This window comes from Leguminivora glycinivorella, chromosome 7, assembly GCF_023078275.1.
Source record: "Leguminivora glycinivorella isolate SPB_JAAS2020 chromosome 7, LegGlyc_1.1, whole genome shotgun sequence".
In the NCBI taxonomy this organism is placed as follows: Eukaryota; Metazoa; Arthropoda; class Insecta; order Lepidoptera; family Tortricidae; genus Leguminivora; species Leguminivora glycinivorella.
Window position 1 is genome coordinate 4,348,338 of NC_062977.1, and position 22,940 is coordinate 4,371,277.

The 22,940-nt window shown below is 37.0% G+C and overlaps 1 protein-coding gene across 1 annotated transcript in view; it reads left to right on the forward strand.

Moving 5' to 3' along the window:
* The first annotated feature begins 2,029 nt into the window (after window positions 1–2,029).
* Window positions 2,030–22,940, forward strand: part of LOC125227858 (15-hydroxyprostaglandin dehydrogenase [NAD(+)]-like) — a 29,284-nt gene continuing 8,373 nt past the window's right edge. Inside the window, exons 1-4 of the mRNA XM_048132235.1 lie at window positions 2,030–2,129; window positions 13,719–13,958; window positions 14,298–14,471; window positions 16,946–17,106. Of these exons, the coding sequence (XP_047988192.1) occupies window positions 2,031–2,129; window positions 13,719–13,958; window positions 14,298–14,471; window positions 16,946–17,106 (674 nt within the window). The 5' untranslated portion in view covers window position 2,030. The remainder of the gene's footprint in view (window positions 2,130–13,718; window positions 13,959–14,297; window positions 14,472–16,945; window positions 17,107–22,940) is intronic.

The window sequence follows — 22,940 nt, forward strand, 5'->3', positions numbered from 1 at the left end:
CCCTAAAAAAAACAGTATGATACTTTTTAGGGTTCCGTAGTCAACTAGGAACCCTTATAGTTTCGCCATGTCTGTCTGTCCGTCCTTCCGTCCGTCCGTCCGTCCGTCCGTCCGGATAATCTCAGTAACCGTTAGCACCAGAAAGCTGAAATTTGGTACCAATATGTATATCAATCACGCCAACAAAGTGCAAAAATAAAAAATGGAAAAAAATGTTTTATTAAGGTACCCCCCCCTACATGTAAAGTGGGGCTGTTATTTTTTTTCATTCCAACCCCAACATATGATATATTGTTGGATAGGTATTTAAAAATGAATGAGGGTTTACTAAGATTGTTTTTTGATAATATTAATATTTTCGGAAATAATCGGTTAAAAGAAAAAAAAAGTGCGTCCCCCCCCGCTCTAACTTTTGAACCATATGTTTAAAAAATATGAAAAAAATCATAAAAGTAGAACTTTATAAAGACGTTCTAGAATTGTTTCTTTCTAAAATTGTTTTGAACTTGATAGGTTCAGTAGTTTTTGAGAAAAATACGGAAAACTACGGAACCCTACACTGAGCGTGGCCCGACACGCTCTTGGCCGGTTTTTACTGCTGAGGATAACCATCTTATCTGCTATATGATAAGTTTTTATTATATGTACGCTACTTACGTATAAGGGCATTTCTCAGGAGGCGCGTTTTTACGTGTCCGAGGCAAAAAACGTCAGAACAGACTGTTCTAAAAATCTGAATTAATTCAGGCATAATCTTTAGCCTCTGTTCTACTCGGTACACTATAAAATTATTTATTTATTATTTTTATAATATAAGTAATAAAATATTAAACGCGAAAAATGACCTTCGGTGGGCGTGTCCCGCACCCAGAATTTGCAAAACAAAAAATCATAACTCAAGATGGAGTTGTTGATCGCAGTTGATATAGATATTCACGTATAATGTGTTAGTTAACCTATAATATTTTCTATATAAAAATAATATGTTAGCTAAACTCATCGAGTAAAGACAAATTTACGATGTGTCCCGGGCTAGTGACTGATTTCGGTGTAATTTGTTAAACATGACAGTACTCTTACAAATTAGTAGATCAGGGACATAGTGGCACAAATATAGTATGTCTTAGCTATGTTTTAACCATTCAGTGTAAAGGAGATGCAGTAGCGTTTCATAAAGGGGACTTTTTAAAGGTTTCTCAGTCATTCGGTGGGTTTGGTCCCATGTTTTTTAAGATTCGGTGGTTCAATTTACTCTCACAGTTTTAGTGCATTTGTCGTTATGTAAGGTACTAATAAATCCTTGAAAGGATGTTATTTCGTCATTATGACATCTCCTCTGTATCATGCATGCTATTTCAGTTATCTCCAAAAAAGCGATAAAATTTGATATCAGTGTTGTTGATTTCCGTGGTTTCAGTGGATTTTTTGACCACCGATATCAAAAAAGTGACCACCGACTTCGATTGCCGTGTTGTAAATTGGGTTTTGTTTATTATTTTCTAGCATTTCATACTTAAATAGTAGGATATACTTTGTAAAAACATAAAACTATGTTTGTAAGCAAATTAAGCCATAGTATGGGTACAAAATTCACTACTCGATAATTACTAGTATATTACCATGTTAAATTTAGTAAAATTGCGCGATTATGAGCCTTTTTACAGGACCTGTCATCAAATTAAAATGAAAAATATCAATAAATTGAATAATAAATTATATATAAAGTTGGAATGTGGAATAATGTGTAAAAATTGAATTCGGTGGTGCAAATTGATTACAGTGCCCATACATAATTTCGGTGGATTTAAAATGTCTGATTTCTTACAAACTATAAGGTTCTAATGGAGGCCTCCACCACCAATATTTTTTATATTTAGGCTAGATTTTAGTAAATAGACTGATATATCAAAAAAGTAGTAAATAAAAATCAGCACCGAAATCAGGCACCGAACGTCATCTCTGAGAATCGCCCATCAACGATACAAAGTATTTGAGAAGTGATTCTGTTAGTTAAGTATTGCGTACGCAGGATGTCGCACGGCTGGCAGGACAAAGTTGTTTTGATCACGGGCGCCGCGAACGGTATTGGCGAGGCCGTGGTGAGGCAGGTACTCAATGAAGGTGCTAAGGTAAATACAAATTTTAAGTTTTTATGTCATATACTTATTGTAATATTCTTTATTGATTTTTAGTCTCTATAGGTTAGGATTTTTAAACTACTTATATAAAAAAAAAGTACACAAAGTAATACAGAAACATCATCACCATCATCCTCCTTGCGTTATCCCGGCATTTGCCACGGCTCATGGGAGCCTAGGGTCCGCTTTGACAACTAATCCCAAGATTTGGTGTAGGCACTAGTTTTACGAAAGCGGCTGCCATCTGACCTTCCAACCCGAAGGGTAACTAGGCCTTATTGGAATTAGTCCGGTTTCCTCACGATGTTTTCCTTCACCGAAAAGCGACTGGGCAAATATCAAAACGAAAGTCGCACGCTCTTACCACTAGGCTACCAGCGCTTCATAATACAGAAACATATAAACACTTATATACCTAACCTAGTGTGCCGCCAGCAGCGGGGCAGGGTCCAAGCTGCCGATGGTCAGGGCTGCAGAATGAGGATTCGACGTACTATGTGTTACATTGTACGCGCCGTGCCTAGGATTACCGCCGTCTGTATCTTATCCTTTTAAGTTCATCGTAACAGACATTAATATGAGTAGGTATAATTTTACGAACCGGTTTCAATACGCCGATAACATTATTTTATAGTTGACGACATCGTAGGTTCTCAATTTTTGGACCATAATAAACTATGTACTTTATATTCACGTATTTCCTGTTAAATCAACTTTATATTGAGATTAACATTTTAAATAATACATCTAATTTAAACGCAAATCACACAAATATACATTACTAGCTTTTGCTCGCGGCTTCGCTCGCGTCAGAAAGAGACAAAAAGTAGCCTATGTCATTCTCCATCCCTTCAACTATCTCCACTTAAAAAATCACGACAATTCGTCGCTCCGTTTTGCCGTGAAGGACGGACAAACAAACAGACACACACTTTCCCATTTATAATATTAGTATGGATTACTATTCCTTTTTTATCGAATACGTTAAATTAACCCTTTTACCGCCGTTGCCTGATAATCCTGATATAATAAGAATAACAATATCTAGCTCATTTCGCCAGAATCTGATAAATAAGACAAATCTTCGTATAACTTTGTGCAAATGGATTAGAAGGTTAATATAGCGCGAAATAATATCAATTATGTTAAAATTTATTTAAAAAATTAAAGTAATAATTATAAAAGTAGATCCCATCCCAAATATTTGCTTTTGTTATATGATAAGTATTAAAGTATAATTATATTAATATGATGATAAAATAAGACAAATACAATTCTAATTACTTCAAGGTGGTGCTCAGGGTCTGATGATGGAGCCAGATGGTGGTCACCAATACCAATGAACAATATGACTATACAACTTCGTGGTTTACATGTCATTCTAGCATTTTCACTTTCACATTTCAAGTGCATATACCACGAGTATAGGTTTTCGGGTGTGCTGATTTAAAAATTAATGACCGATTTGGAATCTGACATTGCTGACTGTCACTTTGACACAAAAGTCGTCATGGGTGTCGTAAAATAGGTTTTAGGGGGTGCTGATTCCAAAATTAATGGCCAATGTGGAATCTGACATTGCTGACTGTCACTTTGACACAAAAGTCGTCATGGGTGTCGTCAAATAGGTTTGCGGGGTGCTGATTCCAAAATTAATGAACAATGTGGAATCTGACATTGCTGACTGTCACTTTGACACAAAAGTCGTCATGGGTGTCGTAAAATAGGTTTTAGGGGTGCTGATTCCAAAATTAATGACCAATGTGGAATCTGACATTGCTGACTGTCACTTTGACACAAAAGTCGTCATGGGTGTCGTCAAATAGGTTTGCGGGGGTGCTGATTCCAAAATTAATGAACAATGTGGAATCTGACATTGCTGACTGTCACTTTGACACAAAAGTCGTCATGGGTGTCGTAAAATTGGTTTTAGGGGTGCTGATTCCAAAATTAATGACCAATGTGGAATCTAACATTGCTGACTGCCACTTTGACACAAAAGTCATCATGGGTGTCGTAAAATAGGTTTTAGGGGTGCTGATTCCAAAAATAATGACTAATGTGGAATCTAACATTGCTGACTGTCACTTTGACACAAAAGTCGTCATGGGTGTCGTCAAATAGGTTTCCGGAGGTGCTGATTTGAAAATTAATGACCGATTTGGAATCTTGACATTGCTGACTGTCACTTTGACACAAAAGTCGTCATGGGTGTCTTCAAAAAGGTTTCCGGGGTGCTGATTCCAAAATTAACGACTATTTTGGAATCTCACAGTGCTAATTGTAATTTTGACACAAAAGGAATCATGGGTGTAGTCAAATAGTTTTTAGGGGGCACTGATTCCAAAATTAATGAAATGATTTAAAAAGTAATGACCGATTTGGAACCTGACATTGCACAGTAAGTAAGTAAGTAAGTAAATATTCTTTATTGCACCATTTTACATGTTATATGTATACAGAATGTTTACAGTACCCCTGGAAAGGAAACCTATTTGACGACACCCATAACGACTTTTATGTCAAAGTGACAGTCAGCAATGTCAGATTCCAAATTGATCATTAATATTGAGATCAGTACCCATGAAAACCTATTTGAAGACACCATGATCACTTTTGTGTCAAAGTGACAGTCAACACTGTCAGATTCCAAATTGGTCATTAGTTTTCAAACACCTCCGGATACCTATTTGACGACACCCATGACGACTTTTGTGTCAAAGTGACAGTCAGCAATGTCAGATTCCAAATTGGTCACTAATTTTGGAATCAGCACCCCTAAAACCTATTTTACGACACCCATGACGACTTTTGTGTCAAAGTGACAGTCAGCAATGTCAGATTGAACATTGGTCATTAATTTTGGAATCAGCACCCCTAAAACCTATTTTACGACACCCATGACGACTTTTGTGTCAGAGTGACAGTCAGCAATGTCAGATTGAACATTGGTCATTAATTTTGGAATCAGCACCCCCTAAAACCTATTTTACGACACCCATGACGACTTTTGTGTCAGAGTGACAGTCAGCAATGTCAGATTGAACATTGGTCATTAATTTTGGAATCAGCACCCCCTAAAACCTATTTTACGACACCCATGACGACTTTTGTGTCAAAGTGACAGTCAGCAATGTCAGATTCCACATTGGTCATTAATTTTGGAATCAGCACCCCTAAAACCTATTTTACGACACCCATGACGACTTTTGTGTCAAAGTGACAGTCAGCAATGTCAGATTCCAAATTGGTCATTAATTTTGGAATCAGCAGCCCCTAAAACCTATTTTACGACACCCATGACGACTTTTGTGTCAGAGTGACAGTCAGTAATGTCAGATTGAACATTAGTCATTAATTTTGGAATCAGCACCTCCTAAACCTATTTTACGACACCCATTATGACGACTTTTGTGTCAAAGTGACAGTCAGCAATGTCAGATTCCACATTGGTCATTAATTTTGGAATCAGCACCCCTAAAACCTATTTTACGACACCCATGACGACTTTTGTGTCAAAGTGACAGTCAGCAATGTCAGATTCCAAATTGGTCATTCATTTTGGAATCAGCACCCCTAAAACCTATTTTACGACACCCATGACGACTTTTGTGTCAGAGTGACAGTCAGCAATGTCAGATTGAACATTAGTCATTAATTTTGGAATCAGCACCTCCTAAAACCTATTTTACGACACCCATGACGACTTTTGTGTCAAAGTGACAGTCAGCAATCTGAGGTACTACATATTCGTAATCTGAAAGTAATCAAGTCAATAATTTCAGTTATTTTGAATCGACTATGATTCCGAATTATTGGTAATAGTAATGATTGTATAGATGATTAGTGATTCCTTTACATGTAATGGTAATTTACCGTTTCACTTGATTACATTACAAGTAATCTGACACCCAGTAGTGTCAGATTACAAAGTAAAATCAAGTAATCGTGTAATCCGGAATCGATTACGATTTCCCCATCTCTGGGTTTAGTTATATGGTTCATTGGTACTGGTGACCACCATCTGACTCCATCATCAGACCCTGAGTACCACCTCTTGTCAAAGGTCTTGTTGAGACGAACCCAACGAGCCTAAACACGAAGTCGTTTACTTACATGGTTCTGGTACTGGTGACCACCTTCTGGCTCCATCATCAGATCCCGAGTACCATCTTGATGTGTCTTATCATCTTGACCGTATTGTAATTTTCACATTTTTATCATCACAATGTTGTAATACTTTAACATTTAAACATAACAAAGTATTACAAAAGCAAATATTTACGGATCTAGGATCAAACTCGTTGGTCGCTGTTTACACACACACAATGCGAGGATAGCCCGTGTAGAAACAAGGCGTCCGACCCACACAACAATAAATATTCTCGACGTTTGCGATGAAAACTCGGAGACCAAAGCGACATACGTCTTACCTCCTCGAGCTCCGGCGCGGCACTGAAATCGCAGGCGTCCGTCGCCGGTAAAATAGCGACAGGAAGGCTAGTTTTCAAAAAATTGGCAAAAAATCATGATAAAATATTATAACGACAAATGGATAACAGCAGTTTAAGCACATTGTGCAGATTATTTATATACTAAAATAACTTCGATAACATGTAGATTTTCGGAGAAATGATCACTTGTTTCGATGTATTTTCAAGACAAAATTGAGTTCGTTTTACTTTCAATTTCTCAATTTCAAAGGATTAAATGATAAATATTGTTTAATGGGCCTTAAGTACAAGATATTTGGAACTTAAATTTATCTCATTTATGAGAGTGATCTTATCAAATTGTACATAATAAGAGCTCCGAATTCTGTGCTTCACGCGGTTTTTCCTAAACTAGCATCAGAAAAACAATCATTACTAATTGAAAAAGCTTTTTTTTTCATATGTTTTTTATTTAACCGACAGTTAATAAGATGTTCTAACTGAAACAAGTACTTTCACTGTCTTTTAGTATGAGTAAAGTGTACAATTTTGTCGATAAATATTGTGCATTTTACAATATATCGCCTTTTTTTGTCATAGCGCTCTTAATAAACCCGTTTTAAACTTTCTTAAATAAAAGAGTACTTTTTTTATATACTACGTCAGTGGCAAACAAGCATACGGTCCGCCTGATGGAAAGCGGTCACCGTAACCTATGAACGCATGCAACGCAAACAGTGTCACATGCGCGTTGCCACCCCATTAGAAACTTGTACATTCCCCTTTGCTGTGTTAAGTACACAGCAAAAAGGAGTGCACAAGTTCCAAGGAGGGTTCGGGTTGCCGACGACTCTAAAGGACGTTATACGGAACAAGTTAGTTCCGTAAATCCTCCCGATCAGCACCGCACCCTCGTTGAGCTCTGGCAGCCTTACTCACCGGCAGGAACACAACACTATGAGTAGGGTCTAGTGCTATTTGGCTGCGGTCTTCTGTAAGGCGGAGGTACTACCCCAGTTGGGCTCTGCTCTAGATTCGAGCGAGACGATATCCGCTGTGCTGTGCCCTACCACACAAAGTGGAATATCATTCGCTATGCCCTACCTCCTACATTCCTCCTTTCAAATGCTTCCAAGATTCTAGCCCTTTTCAATCTATCTATTTTGACGAACCCTGGTTGCTGAACCTAAACCACGGTATAATACCTACTGAACAATTGGGTATAGGTAAAGTTTGTTGAAGATAGGTTAGATAGGCAAATAGTATATTTTTCTGATAGAATATGCTATAACGATCACGAAAAGGTGACTTTTTTATTTTTATTTCGTATTATTTATTATAGTAGAGGAGTCGTATGAACATTTGTATGGGAGGGGTCATAATAATTCCCACAGACCGAAGTTTGGTTTTTTAGTTCTTTGTGTGTGTCTTTTTGAAATACTAAAAATATACTAAAATATATGCGTGCAAAATGCGTTTTTTCTGCCGCCAAAAATTGTATCAAAAAATTACTATGAAAATAAATTAAAAAAGTTTAAAAATCCCCATGACCCCAAACGCTATATGTCCTCCACTATTAATTATCTTTTTTTAAAAGACCGAAATGATGTTTATGAAATTTAATGACGGAAGAGGTGACAATACCTTTGCGCGTGCTGAATGTTTGTTTTTTGTGTTGTGTAATGTTTTTTTTTAATTTCATACATTCAGAACGCGCAAAGGTATTGTCACCTCATCTGTCATTAAATTTCAAACGTCGTTTCGTTCACCTCAAAAAAAGATTATAGGCTAGTTTCCTACTAGTCAAATCAGCTTCTTTTTATGACTTGTCAAACGATTTGCTAGTATAGGAATTAGTATGAAATACTGAGGAGTGACGTCACGGTCAATTCATTTACTTTAAATCTTTCTTTTTGACTTATTAAATAGAAATTATGTTTAAAAATAACTACTGTCTATACTTTTCTTCCAATTATGTGGCGCTTTATTTCGTGCACTGCATAAAATATTTTAATTTAAGTATAGGAAACTAGCCTATTAATAAATTATACAAAGTAAAAATAAAAGAGCCACTGTTCCGTGTTAGTTATAAAGTATTCTATCAATAATTTTTAAGAAGAAGGTGATTATAAATTTTTATGCACATAAAATGAGGACTAGATGTAACAAGCTTTAATGATGAGAAAGGCAATTCTAGTTTGTTTAGGTTGCGATTGTTTCTTCTATTATTAATGAGTGGTGAATAAAGATCGAAATGTTTTCTGACAAATTTGCTGGTTTCAAAGATGTACATCGAGGCAAGAGTGAGTATCTGGTGTTTAATGAAATATGGTTTGCAGGAGTCGAGTTGGTCTATATTTAGTAGTATTCTGATGCATTTCTTTTGTAGAAGGAAAATATTTTCAATTTCACAACTATTTCCCCACAATACGAGACCGTAGGATAACCTAGAGTATGCATATGCGTAGTATGTAGTAAGGGCAGTTTCGAAGTCCGTGGCTCGTTTCAGATGGTGAAGTGCATAAATAAAAGAAGACAACTTTTTCGATAGTTTCTGAATGTGAGATTTCCAGGTCATATTACTGTCTAAGTCTAATCCTAATAAAGTAGCTGTATTTACATGTTCTATCTGTATGTTCTGATAATTTATATTTAATGGCAAAGCAGTTTTTTGACTAGGTTTGAATTGAATTGCTTTTGTTTTGTTTAAATTAAGTTGAAGATTATGTGCATGTAACCAATTTGTAATTGAATTTAATACTGACTCTAATTTGGTTGTGCAATCATGACTATCACTACACGGTATTATAACTGAGACGTCGTCGGCAAACAGCGTACAATAATCGTCTATTATATCAGGAAGGTCATTTATATATATAAGAAATAACAAACACCCTAAGACACTTCCCTGGGGTATAGAGCCTGTTACAGGTACTCTATCAGATCTGACATATTCGATTTTCCCTGTCTCGAAGTTTACATTTTGTACGTCTACATTGTATATTGAAAGCGATTTGAAAAATATGTAAAACCATTGCAGGGCTATTCCTCTGACTCCTGTATTGTAAGGTTTGTCTAACAAAATTTGGTGGCAGACACGATCGTATGCTTTACTCATATCTAGTAATAGGCCGACTGCATAGTTTTTACTATTTATGATATTTATAACTTGTTTAATGTACTTGTAGACTGCGAAAGTAGTAGAGCGGTTTTTTCTAAAACCGTTTTGATTTTCGTTTAAAATGTTAAATTTTTCATAGAAGGAATAAAGACGTGATATCATGGCAGTTTCATATATTTTTGCTGATGTAGGTAACAGAGCTATTGGTCGGTAGTTATTCAAGTCTGTACTGTCACCTTTTTTATGAACAGGTTTTATTATTGAGATTTTTAGAGCGTCTGGAAAGGTGCCTTCAGAAAATGATTGATTTATTAATATAGTAAACGGTATAGTCAGGATCTCTGCACAATATTTTATCAATGTGGGAGGAATCTCGTCTATACCACACGATGATTTGTTTTTAAGATTTTTTAATATTTTATACATTTCTGGTGGCTCTACTTGGCTAAGGAAAAATGAGTTTATATTAGCATTTTTCAGTGGAAGTTTTGTTGCCGATGTCTGATTTGAATTTCCGATAGAGGAAAAGTACTTGTTAAATATATTCGCCACCTCTTTAGGGTTAATGAGCAGATCGTTGTGTTTGGTTTTTATATGAACATTATTTTTATTTCTTGGTTTGTATTTATTTGTCTCTGTATTTATTATTTGCCACATGGATTTAGTTTTATTGTCGGAGCTTAGGAATTTTTGTTTATTATTTATTTTTTTTGACGTGTGTACTGCCTTTTTTAGAACTTTACTGTATTGTTTATAATAATTTTGTACAATTTTATTTTGTGATTGTGATGCGAGTAGTTTTAATGCCCTTTTATTACGGCAAGATATTTTTAATCCAGGTGTTAAACGAGATTTTTGAGGTTGTAGTTTAATCGTTACTTTTGGAATACATTTATTCAGAGTTTGTTTTAATATTTCATCAAATGAGTTATAATTTTCGTTTGCACATTTATTTGTTGAGAGTATATTATACCAGTTTATTAATGCGAGTTCGGTTTTAAAGTACTGCATATTTTTCATACTATAAATTCTTTTATGGGTTGTCCAGTTTTTTACTATTGGTGTAATTATAGGGGTTTTAAACAATATACCTCTATGGTCTGAAAATCCTAGATCTTCAATATTAAGTTCAGAGTCATTTATTTTAAAATTAGTAAACATTAAATCGATACATGAGGACCTATCGCGTGTGACGCGTGTAGGCCCATTTACTCTTTGATGGAAATTATGTGCGAGCATGACGTTGGATAGTCTAAACTTGTTGTTATTATTGAGAAGAAAGTCTATGTTAAAATCACCTCCGATTACAATGTTTTTGTTCTTATCTTTTACTGAGATTAATTTAAGGAGTTCATTTACACATGAATAGAAAACTTCAATTTCTCTTTTACTATTTGGGTAGTAAACATTTATAATCAACAAGTCTGATTTCGGTATTTCTACTGCGCAAACTTCAAAAATGAGTTCTCTTGATATAGAAGAGATATCAAGGCGTTCACGAGATTCTAACGAGTTATGCGTTAGGATCAAAACGCCTCCTCCTTCGTGCTGTTCACGACAGAAAGACGAACTTACATTAAAATTTGGTATATTTATTAATTGTTTCTTTTCTTTATTAAGCCAGGACTCTGTAATACATATTACTTGTAAATTTGTGTCTTTTTCTGTATGCGCTTGTAGGAGGTGGGTTTTGTTCCAAAGGCTTTGCATGTTTTGGAAAAAAATATGAGATTTATTAGGCTCGAAAGGAAGAATTAGTCGTGCAGGTGTTATTCAAGTCGTCGCTGCTATGATGGTCGTTCGTATCTCGGGAGTGATACGCGATGGCCGCGGCGGGGGTATTACATGACGTGCGGTTCTGTATGTCTTGGCCGGTGTGGTGAGGGTTGCTTTGATAATGTTTCTTCTCCACGTCCTTGAAGGTCTCAACATTAGTAGGCTGCCGGTTATCAGGGCTTCCGTGTTCTGGGTTCATCTGGGTATGTTCAGGTTGTTTAGTCGGAGATGGTAAATATTCGCAGCCACTTATAAATATTTTATCCTGTCTTACTATGGGGCGCAGACCACGTTTGCGCGCTTCCCTGATGGTATTCCTGATTTCTTGTCTTTTTTTCAGTTCTGCGGTGTCCAGAAAATCGGAGATAGCCAGACCTGTGTTCTTAAAAATGTGTTTGTTGTGTAAAATGTAGTTCTTCATACGTTTACTTATCAGTTCTATCTCGATAGGCCTTCGGTACCCACGCTTTCCTATTCTTTTTATGTCCTCAATAAAGGCATTTATATCTGTGCCCAGGAATTCACGAAACACATTGGTTACACGTTGTATAAGTACTTGCCAATTTTCTTCAGGGTATTCATCCAAACCGTATAGTACTATTGTTTTGTTCACGTAACTTGCATTAGTAGTTTTCTGTCCTGTCTCTTCAATCTTGCTTTTAAGTGCATTTAACTCGTTTCGTAATTTAAAATGCTTGTTTTCTAATTCTTTTATAAGTTCACTATTTGCATTTAAGCTTTCTTGCAGTCGTCCTTGTTCCTGGGTTAACGTAGTCGAGTTATGAGATATGTCATGTTTAAGATCGTTTATTTTCAAGTTAAACTCGGCAATGAGGGTCTCCTTAATGTTATTCGTTATAGATTCTATTAGAGTTTCTTTCATTACTTCAAATTCTTTTTTAATCAGGTGGCTAAATCGTGAGCGTCAGAATGGCGGGTGTACATCAAGCAATCCTGGTGTGGTATACGTCAGGAGTTAGTGCTAGCAATGTGCCAAATGTGCGCCAAAATTCGAGCAATGTGCTCTTTGAACTCCAGAGATATTTAAGAAATTAATGACACCCGCCATTCTGACGTCAGGTTGGCGGGTGTACTTCCAGTTCTAGCTAATGGCTACTAACTTGAGGGTGAAAGTACTGCCTAAGGTTAGTGCTCGCAATGTGCTTCCACATGTATGAAACACACACTAATTCAGAGAGCCGTTGAAGAGTAATATGGGATTGAATAAAGATGTCTATAACGCCTGCTGAAATAAAATAGCAATGTTCATTACCTGCAATGCAGCATTAACATTCAGGCGCTTTTCACAAAAAAGTGATACTTATAGATATATTTATTCAATCCCATATTACTCTTCAACGGCTCTCTGAATTAGTGTGTGTTTCATACATGTGGAAGCACATTGCGAGCACTAACCTTAGGCAGTACTTTCACCCTCGAGTAAGCAGCCATTAGCTAGAACTGGAAGTACACCCGCCAACCTGACGTCAGAACGGCGGGTGTCATTAATTTCTTAAATATCTCTGGAGTTCAAAGAGCACATTGCTCAAATTTTGGCGCACATTTGGCACATTGCTAGCACTAACTCCTGACGTATACGACACCAGGATTGCTTGATGTACACCCGCCATTCTGACGCTCACGCTAAATCTGTCAAAAGTTATGTTATCTGCGCTGGTCGCCTCTGCTTCCCGAGAAGTTTTAGCATGGCGAGGTGCTGAGGGCGTGGAAAAAGGGGTGGTAATGTCTATGTGTGTGTCTTCCAGCATATTCAAAATTTCCGTATCATCACTGGTTTTATTTGCGTCTTTTATACCTCTGTCCATTAGTCTCAGACCCGCCGGGGATGCGGGGGTCTCGTCGTCCCGCCGACGCGAGCGTCGTGTGACCTGTGTACAGGAAGGGCATATCCACTGTGCTCTTAACCTGGACTGTTTTTCTCTAAATATAGCTGACGTTATATTAACGCATGAATAGTGATAGCACGATTTGCATGTTGTGCAAAACAGACGATCTATTCTTTCTACATATAAATCACATCCTGGACAACTATACATTTTGACTGTTTTATTACGTATTCTGTTTGTCAACAAAATATTATTAAAATTGTGAGACGAAAAGTTCAACTAAACTTGGCGCGGCCTTGTAAGAACGTCCTATATATTTTTTTTTTTTACTTACTTATTTATTTATCAATGAACTCAATTCCTTCCACATTTTATGTAAAGAAGTTTTTTCCTTGGTCTACAGCACATTGCCATTCTCGACGTGGACGAGAAATCCGGCGTGGCTCTCCAAGATGAACTGAACTCGAAGCACGGGCCAGGCAAGACGAAGTTCCACCGCTGCGATGTGACAAAAGACGATCAGCTGTTTGCAGCGTTCGACTCACTGGTAAAGGAGCAAGGGAACATAAATGTGGTCATCAACAATGCGGCACTTATGAATGATTCTCCTAAAGTTTACAAGAAGGAGATTGAAATTAATGTGGTAAGAATAAATCTATATTGTTCATATGTAGTATTAGTTAAAATTTAGGCAGAACTTGAAGCCGGTAATTTAACTCTGATGGTGCGTACCTAACGTGATCTTTCAGAACACGTTAGGTACGCACTGTTTCCAAAAACAGGTCCAATCCAGACCAATTTCTCTACAGTTCTTCTAGGTTTGTGCTAGCAGTACGTATAATACGTATTAATTTTTACAACAAATTAAACTGCAAAACGTTAGTCACGAAGTATACTTACCTTTTGAAGACGTGATCAAATGTACAAACTTTTTGAGATTTGCTCATACAAATTTTTTGATATACCTAATATTATTTTTCAGACTGCTCTTGTAACAAGCACATTGAAATCCTTGGAGTTGATGCGGGTAGACGAAGGTGGGAAAGGGGGAACTGTCATCAACATCTCCTCAATAGCTGGGCTGTCTCAGTCTCCTTTAATACCCATATATTTTGCTACCAAGTCAGCTGTTTTACAGTTCAGTAACTGTATCGGGGTGAGTACAGTTTTTTAAAAATTAGTCATTAGGACTGAGCCTGCAATACCTATTAAATAGCTAAAGTATAAGTGATGTAAAAAAGGGTTGTCTATTGTTTGCCCGACAGTCATTTAACATAATATTCATTTGCCCGAATCTAACTTGCCTGAATTTCATTTGCCCGAATGATTTGTTTACCATAAAAATCATATGACATACTCGTTGTTTATCCGAATATTACCTTCCATAATCATAAAATGCCATACTATTTGTTAGCCATATTATTAAGTGCAATAATATGGTTTCATAGAATATTCAAACGCCATAAGCAATTATTGCCATATTAATTGTTGCCCATGTTATTACCTAACCTAACCTACTTTCTGGTAGCAGTTTCATTTTCCAGGGGTCACAGTTCTAACCTAACCTAACCTACTTTTCCAGCAGTTTCATTCTCCAGGGGGTCACAGTTCTAACCTAACCTAACCTACTTTCTGATAGTAGTTTCATTTTCCAGGGGGTCGCAGTTCTAACCTAACCTAACCTACTGTCTGATAGTATTTTCATTTTCCGGGGGGTTACAGTTCTAACCTAACCTAACCTACTTTTCAAGCAGTTTCCTTTTCCAGAGGTTCACAGTTCTAACCTAACCTAACCTACTTTCTGATAGCAGTTTCATTTTCCAGGGGGTCACAGTTCTAACCTAACCTAACCTACTTTCTGATAGCAGTTTCATTCTCTAGTCCTTCTAGTACCTATTTTAGTAGTTTTCGATTCTGCCAAAGCACATTATGGAAATTGACTTTTCTGGATGCTAATTTGTATGACAAATGATGGTATGGAATGTGGTAATTACGGATTTCGATGATTCTGACAAATGACATTATGGAAACTGACTTTATGGGAAACAAAGTTTCTGGCACTAGATTAATATAGTAAACAATGATTATGGCATAAGATGTTATGAGAAACAATATTATGATTGTTGAATAGGATGGCAAATAAAATTATGGCAAATGAAATTCTGGCAAATGGGGGTATCCCGTAAAAAAGGCCAACGATTGGAATTGACTGGCTCAGGCAAAAATAGCGGCAAAACAGAAAATCTTAGCGGCTAAGGGCCAGTTGCTTCAACCAAATTTAACAGACATCATCGTCAGGCAGCAGACGTCTATGGAATTTCCCATACAACATTTTTTAACGAACGCTTTAACGATGACAAACGGTTTGATATAACCGGCCCTAAGCAGCACGGGAAGCATGGTCGCGCGATAGACGATAAAATAGCAGGCCGTCCCTATCGCACTATTTGTAAGTGCGATAGGGACGGCCTGATATTTTATCGTCTATCGCGCGACCATGCTTCCCGTGCAGGAGATAGCTCAAAACCGAACCGAATGGAGATCTGATTATAACTTAGACACATCTAACTTATTAATTTACTGATTATACACGTTAAACTTTCGTGAGACATTGAAATAATTAATGAATCTACGGTTGTTCTCACGTTATTATATCGCTATTGCTGTGACATGTTTCGGGCCAATTCGGAGGCCCCTCTTCAGGCATATAGGAGTTCACGCGGTGTTCATGGCTGTCCACGGAATTTAGCCGCCGCGTGAACTCTTATATGCCTGAAGAGGGACCTCCGAATTGGCCCGAAAGAAGATGTCGCAGCAATAGCGATATAATAACGTGAGTATAACCGTAGATTCATTAATTAATTTACTGAATATCAACTATGTTCAACAATTAACCATAAAAGACTGTCAATAAAAATTCAGACAAAAAACCTTTTGCAATGCATGCAATAAAAAATACCTATCGACATGTAAAGACAACTTGTGAGAATAGTTCCATTATTGTATTTAATTAATGACAGTTTATAATATTGTCTTCGGCAAAGAGGATCGAGTATTATAGACAGTTACTGTCAAAGTAAAATGTATAATCACAGTGTATAAACTGCCATCTCTCGACACAGGCTTAAAACTTTTGAACTTCAGTTTTGACAATTTGGCCCATATTCTTAGCTTGATATGTTTTAAAATGTCAAATATTAATATTAGCGCCATCTAGCTGAGCGTACCCCAAAGGTGTAATGCCATCTAGGCCACCGTACCTTTTTCTGTATGGTACTGAGTTACGTTTTTTTCTTAGACTTTATCTGTCTATACGGAATTATATATGTCTTTGTCTTCGGTTACCGCGATAGTTACTCATGAAATAAAACCATGGAAACGGATTATACCGCGTATAATGAATTTACAATTCATCCCGACGTTTCGAACACTTTACAGCATTCGTGGTCAACGTGTGACTCACCCACCCACCAACCACCACCACAACCGTTCACAACCGTTGACCACGAATGCTGTAAAGTGTTCGAAGCGTCGGGATGAATTGTAAATTCATTATACGCGATATAATCCGTTCCCATAGTTTTATTTCATAATGACAGTTTATATTTATATCTCTCTATCAATTTCCAGAAAGAAGAATACTTCGCGCAAACAGGCGTTCGAGTAGTGACAGTATGTTTTGGAGCTACAGCTACTGAGCTGGTCAGTCCGACCAAGCTGGGATCCCTCGATAAAAATGTTACGCCAAAGTTCGTGTCTGATGTGTTAGAAGAAAAATTGCACATTCAGAAGTAAGTCGATCAGTACAATACTTAAATAGGGCTTGATTATTATACATCTTATTTGTAAAATGTAGTTCATTCTTGTTGAACACCTCAGGATCAATCTTGGGATCGTAGTAGAGCGGCGAGAGGGTCTCGGGAAAAGTTGATGTGACTGGAGAGTATACTGCTGACAAGTGGTATCGTTGTGATCGGTACACTTTACTGAGTACGAAATAATGACTTGTCACTTTCTCAGACTGTGGGGGGGTTAACTATGACGTCACAAAGATCGCGGTCCCGGGTTTAATTTTTTTGCCAATTTGTCTAGAACCCCTTATCCAATTTTGAAAAATGAGGTGTCGATTGAAAGCGTATAACATGCTGATTAAGATTTATTATATGTGAAAAGTATAGTTTTGTTAGTTATTTTTTAATTAACAATAATGCAAAAAATACGTTTTTTTTACTCTCTTTTTTGATTTTTGTGACTCAAAAAGGCAATGAAAACGGCCACTTAGCTAAAAAATATGTTATATAAATCATTTAACTACATTATTAAGCTATCTGTTGCTTTTTGAATTTCTACGATCGGATAATAAATGAGCAAACTACAACCACATACCTGTAGGCGGGGAGTACCGCTTGACACGCGTTCCCATACATTCGGCGTCTACCAAATTACACCTCGCGCAAAATTCGTTTCAAGCAGATATACCTCTAATCTTATTCATCGTAACCTATCAATATTGATATCATTTGAAAGCACAATTAAAGTACTTTAAAAAACAATGTCAATCATTTTTTTAAAATCAATAATCGCCAGTCTGTGGTGGTTACAAAGGAAAAAAGTGGGTATGCAATTTGACTGGTTTCCTAGGTTTGATACCCTAGACGAGTTTTAAAGGTGACATATGGGTTTTTCTCTGGCCTAAAAGCTACACAGAGGGTCAGGGGAGAAAAAACTAGGGTTTAAGTTTAGTTTTAAGTTATTTTTTCCTTTATTTGTTGATTTTATTGTGTTTAATTTTTTTGTAATTTTATCAAGGATACACGTTGGTTTCTTTTGCTAAAAGTTGCCTTTTTTATGAGAAATGTTATGAATTTTATGGCTTTTTCCGATAGAGACTAAAATTAACTTTCAAATAAGGCCACATAGTCATACTTTTACTTATATAATATTAAGGGTATGACTATGTATCAGTAGGCCACATAGTCATACTTTTACTTATATAATATTAAGGGTATGACTATGTATCAGTATGACTATGTGGCCTTATTTGAAAGTTAATTTTAGTCTCTATCGGAAAATGCCATGAAATTCATAACATTTTTCATAAAAAAGGGAATTTTCAGCAAAAGAAACCAACGTGTATCCTTGATAAAATTACAAACAAATTAAACACAATAAAATCAACAAATAAAAGAAAAAATAACTTAAAACTAAACTTAAACCCTAGTTTTTTCTCCCCTGACCCTCTGTATAGCTTTTAGGCCAGAGAACAACCCATATGTCACCTTTACCTCCCCTTTTAAACTCGTCTAGGGTATCAAACCTAGGAAACCAGTCAAATTGCATACCCACTTTTTTCCTTTGTAACCACCGCAGACTGACGATTATTGATTTTAAGAAAATGATTGACATTGTTTCTTAAAGTACTTTAATTGTACTTTCAAATGATACCAATATTGATAGGTTACAATGAATAAGATTAGAGGTATATCTGCTTGAAACGAATTTTGCGCGAGGTGTAATTTGGTAGACGCCGAATGTATGGGAACGCGTGTCAAGCGGTACTCCCCGCCTACAGGTATGTGGTTGTAGTTTGCTTATTTATTATCCGATCGTAGAAATTTAAAAAGCAACAGATAGCTTAATAATGTAGTTAAATGATTTATATAACATATTTTTTAGCTAAGTGGCCGTTTTCATTGCCTTTTTGAGTCACAAAAATCAAAAAAGAGAGTAAAAAAAAAGTATTTTTTGCATTATTATTAATTAAAAAATAACTAACAAAACTATACTCTTCACATATAATAAATCTTAATCAGCATGTTATACGCTTTCAATCGACACCTCATTTTTCAAAATTGGATAAGGGGTTCTAGAGACAAATTGGCAAAAAATTGAAACCCGGGACCGCGATCTTTGTGACGTCATAGTTAACCCCCCCACAGTCTGAGAAAGTGACAAGTCATTATTTCGTACTCAGTAAAGTGTACCGATCACAACGATACCACTTGTCAGCAGTATACTCTCCAGTCACATCAACTTCAAAACTAGACGACTTTTTTCAATTCCGCCGCCTTACTATCGTTGTTTTTCGTATAAAAATAAATATTGATATGTACCAGACAGGAAATTTGTTTGCGCGTATTAGTCGTTACTTTACTACGCAGAATCCACCTTCGACCTTGGCGGTAGAATAATAGTAATAATACCTTGTTGAGGAAATTGGCAATTATCTTTAGCAGCTGCCTGCTATGCCCAGTTTGGTAAATGTTAAAGTTTGTTAAGTTCTCATGCAATGCAGCATCCATTTCGCGAGTCACAAAACTTAAGATGTATTTTCGTGGTAGCCACGTGGCGTGGTGGGTGGTTTCGTGGTACTTAATAGTAATTTTATTACTTTGTTAAAACTTAAGTACCTACCCCACAGTCCCCACACAATACTGGTTACCACTCTTACCACGCCACGGTTAGAAATTTCGCCACACCCTGTCCTCCCTTTGAACACACATTCTCGAACCGCATTCTCGAACCGACAAGGTCACTCCGAGAAGCCTGTGGAGACACCAGGAGGATCTTGCGCTTCTGGGCGGAGTTAGGCTGGCTAGACCCATCGTCGGCATACACAGCACGCACAATGGCCTTTCTAAGGCTAATCGTGGAAACCGGAGCCCATAACTTAAATATTCAACCAACTGAACCAACCCGTGGTACGTACGTAGTGCACGTACGATCGTACTCGACTGTAGGGTAGGGGTTGTACACTGAGAGAAATTTGCATTGTGAATTTAACAAGTTCGACTTGTTGCGGTTTATCCGTTTGAATCAGCCAAACGTATGTTTAAAACAATATGTGTCAGGTTGTTTTTATAAAATCGACTTGTTGATTTAAATATATTGCAGATTCAAATGACAAGTAGCTTGTTGTTTGAACCAAAGAGCACGTGGCCATTTTTTTCAAAGTTGTCCACCCGACTTTTTTTTTTGATTTGGATTTTTTTATGTGGTTTCCACTCAGAATCGCGAGCTCTTTCAATCCTAATAGGAGAAAAAAAAGTGTCCCAAGGTTTTTTCCCATTCCGTTACCATTTTTTCATACATTTTGTATGGCGGTAACGGAATGGAAGGTCTGAAAAATGTATGGAAATCTTGGGACATTTTTTTTCTCCTATCAGGATCGAAAGATCTCGCGATTCTGAGTATCAATCGCGTAAAAAATACCTATGTTACAAAAAAAAACCGGCCAAGTGCGAGTCGGACTCGCCCACCGAGGGTTCCGTACAAACTTTCAATGGTTAAAATAACCATACTACTCATACTCATATTCATTTATTCATTCAACGCCATTTTACACGTCAAGATTTGATTTAAAAAAATAATATTCATACAACATTAATACTTAGAGAATAAATAGACAGAAGATTGAAATTACAAAAAGTTAGGCAATATTCATATAAAAAATGCACAAAAATATTTTTCTAATTAGGTAATAAAAAAATTGTCATAAGTGTAGAACGGGTGCTCGACCAGCCATTTTTTTAAGCGATAGGTACTTAAAGTTCGACATACTAGGCGCTTCAACCACATATTGCGGCAATTTATTATAGACGGCAGGGTCCATCACATGTGTTAATTTTACCGTAAATTGGATTTCGCCAATTTACGGTCGATACCTACTAACTTTCCGGCATTTCGAATGTTGTACTTGGAACACATGTTGTTAGTTTTGTCACAGAATATATGTATAATAGTACAAGTACAGAAGGCTCACTCCTTTGATGTTCACAAAATGACGCTATTCTAAATTCTTACCTACATTAACAAACGGACCGCACGCCAACATTGAATTTTTCCCCTCACTAGCTCGGACACACGTGTTTTGTCCTTTAATACCAGCGGGTAAAAACGCATTTTATCCACTAGTGCTTTAAAATTGATAAAAGTAGGTGAATCTAGTAATAAAGATCATTTACCACCTGTGGAACTACTGGAAGCAGTGATAAAAGAAAATCTTGCAGTACAAAAGGCGGACTCATGCTTTAAGGCATTCTCTACTATGTTGATCTTTCTTTTATGCGGGGGGCTTCGCCCCCCGAGCCCTCCTTTATATGCTCTTAAGGGTCTCAAGAAAACCCTATCCCAACTTATTTTAAATACTACGTTGATCTTTCTTTTATGCCCCCCGCATTCGCCCTCGAGCCCCCTTATTCATGCTCTTCAGGGTCACAAGAAAACCCTATCCAGACTTACTTTAAATACTACGTTGATGTTTATTTTATGCGGAGGGCTTCGCTTCCCGAGCCCCCCTTTATTTCCTCTTAAGGGTCTCAAGAAAACCCTATCCCAACTTATTTTAAATACTATGTTGATCTTTTTTTTGTGGGGAGCTTCGCCCCCGAGCCCCTCTTTACTTGCTCTTAAGGGTCACAAGAAAACCCTATCCCAACTTATTTTAAATACTACGTTGATCTTTCTTTTTTGCGGGGGGCTTCGCCCCCCGAACCCCCCCTTTATTTCCTCTGGAGGGTCACAAGAAAACCTTAACCCAACTTATTTTAAATACTACGTTGATCAGTCTTTTTTGTGGGGGGCTTCGACCGCCCCTGAGCCCCCCTTTACTTGCTCTTAAGGGTCTCAAGAAAACCCTATCCCAACTTATTTTAAATACTACGTTGATCTTTTTAGTAGTTCCAGTTCATATCATCCGGCTCCATCATCAGACCTTGAAACCTAATCGTAGTCAAAGTTCATTACAAGACTTTTCTAAGAAACCCAAAAACTACTATGATACGATGTTCTATCATGTAGTTCCAGTTCATATCTTCCGGCTCCATCATCAGACCTTGAAACCTAATCGTAGTCAAAGTTCATTACAAGACTTTTCTAAGAAACGCAAAAACAGCTATGATACGATGTTACATCATGTAGTTCCAGTTCATATCTTCCGGCTTCATCATCAGACCTTGAAACCTTATCGTAGACAAAGTTCATTTCAAGACTTTTCTAAGAAACCCAAAAACTGCTATGATACGATGTTCCATCATGTAGTTCCAGTTCATATCTTCCGGCTCCATCATCAGACCTTGAAACCTAATCGTAGTCAAAGTTCATTACAAGACTTTTCTAAGAAACCCAAAAACAGCTATGATACGATGTTCCATCATGTAGTTCTAGTTCATATCTTCCGGCTCCATCATCAGACCTTGAAACCTAATCGTAGTCAAAGTTCATTACAAGACTTTTCTAAGAAACCCAAAAACAGCTATGATACGATGTTCCATCATGTAGTTCCAGTTCATATCTTCCGGCTCCATCATCAGATCAGTTCAACAGTACCATATTATTGTACTGTCATCAGAACTACATACAGCTGCCAATTATCATTACGCTACGATCCTTGGAAGATGGTTAAATTAGCCTCCGTAGATTCCATTACATAGTTAGTTACATACACGACGACCTAATAAAAGCGTGTTAATATTAATATTAGCGCCATCTAGCTGAGCCCTTCTTCTGTGTGGTACTGAGGTAAGTACGTTTTATTCTTAGACTTTATCTGTCTATACGGAGTTATATATGTCTTTGACTAGAAGTATAGGTACTCTAATGAGTATTATTGTATTTAGCGCCGTCT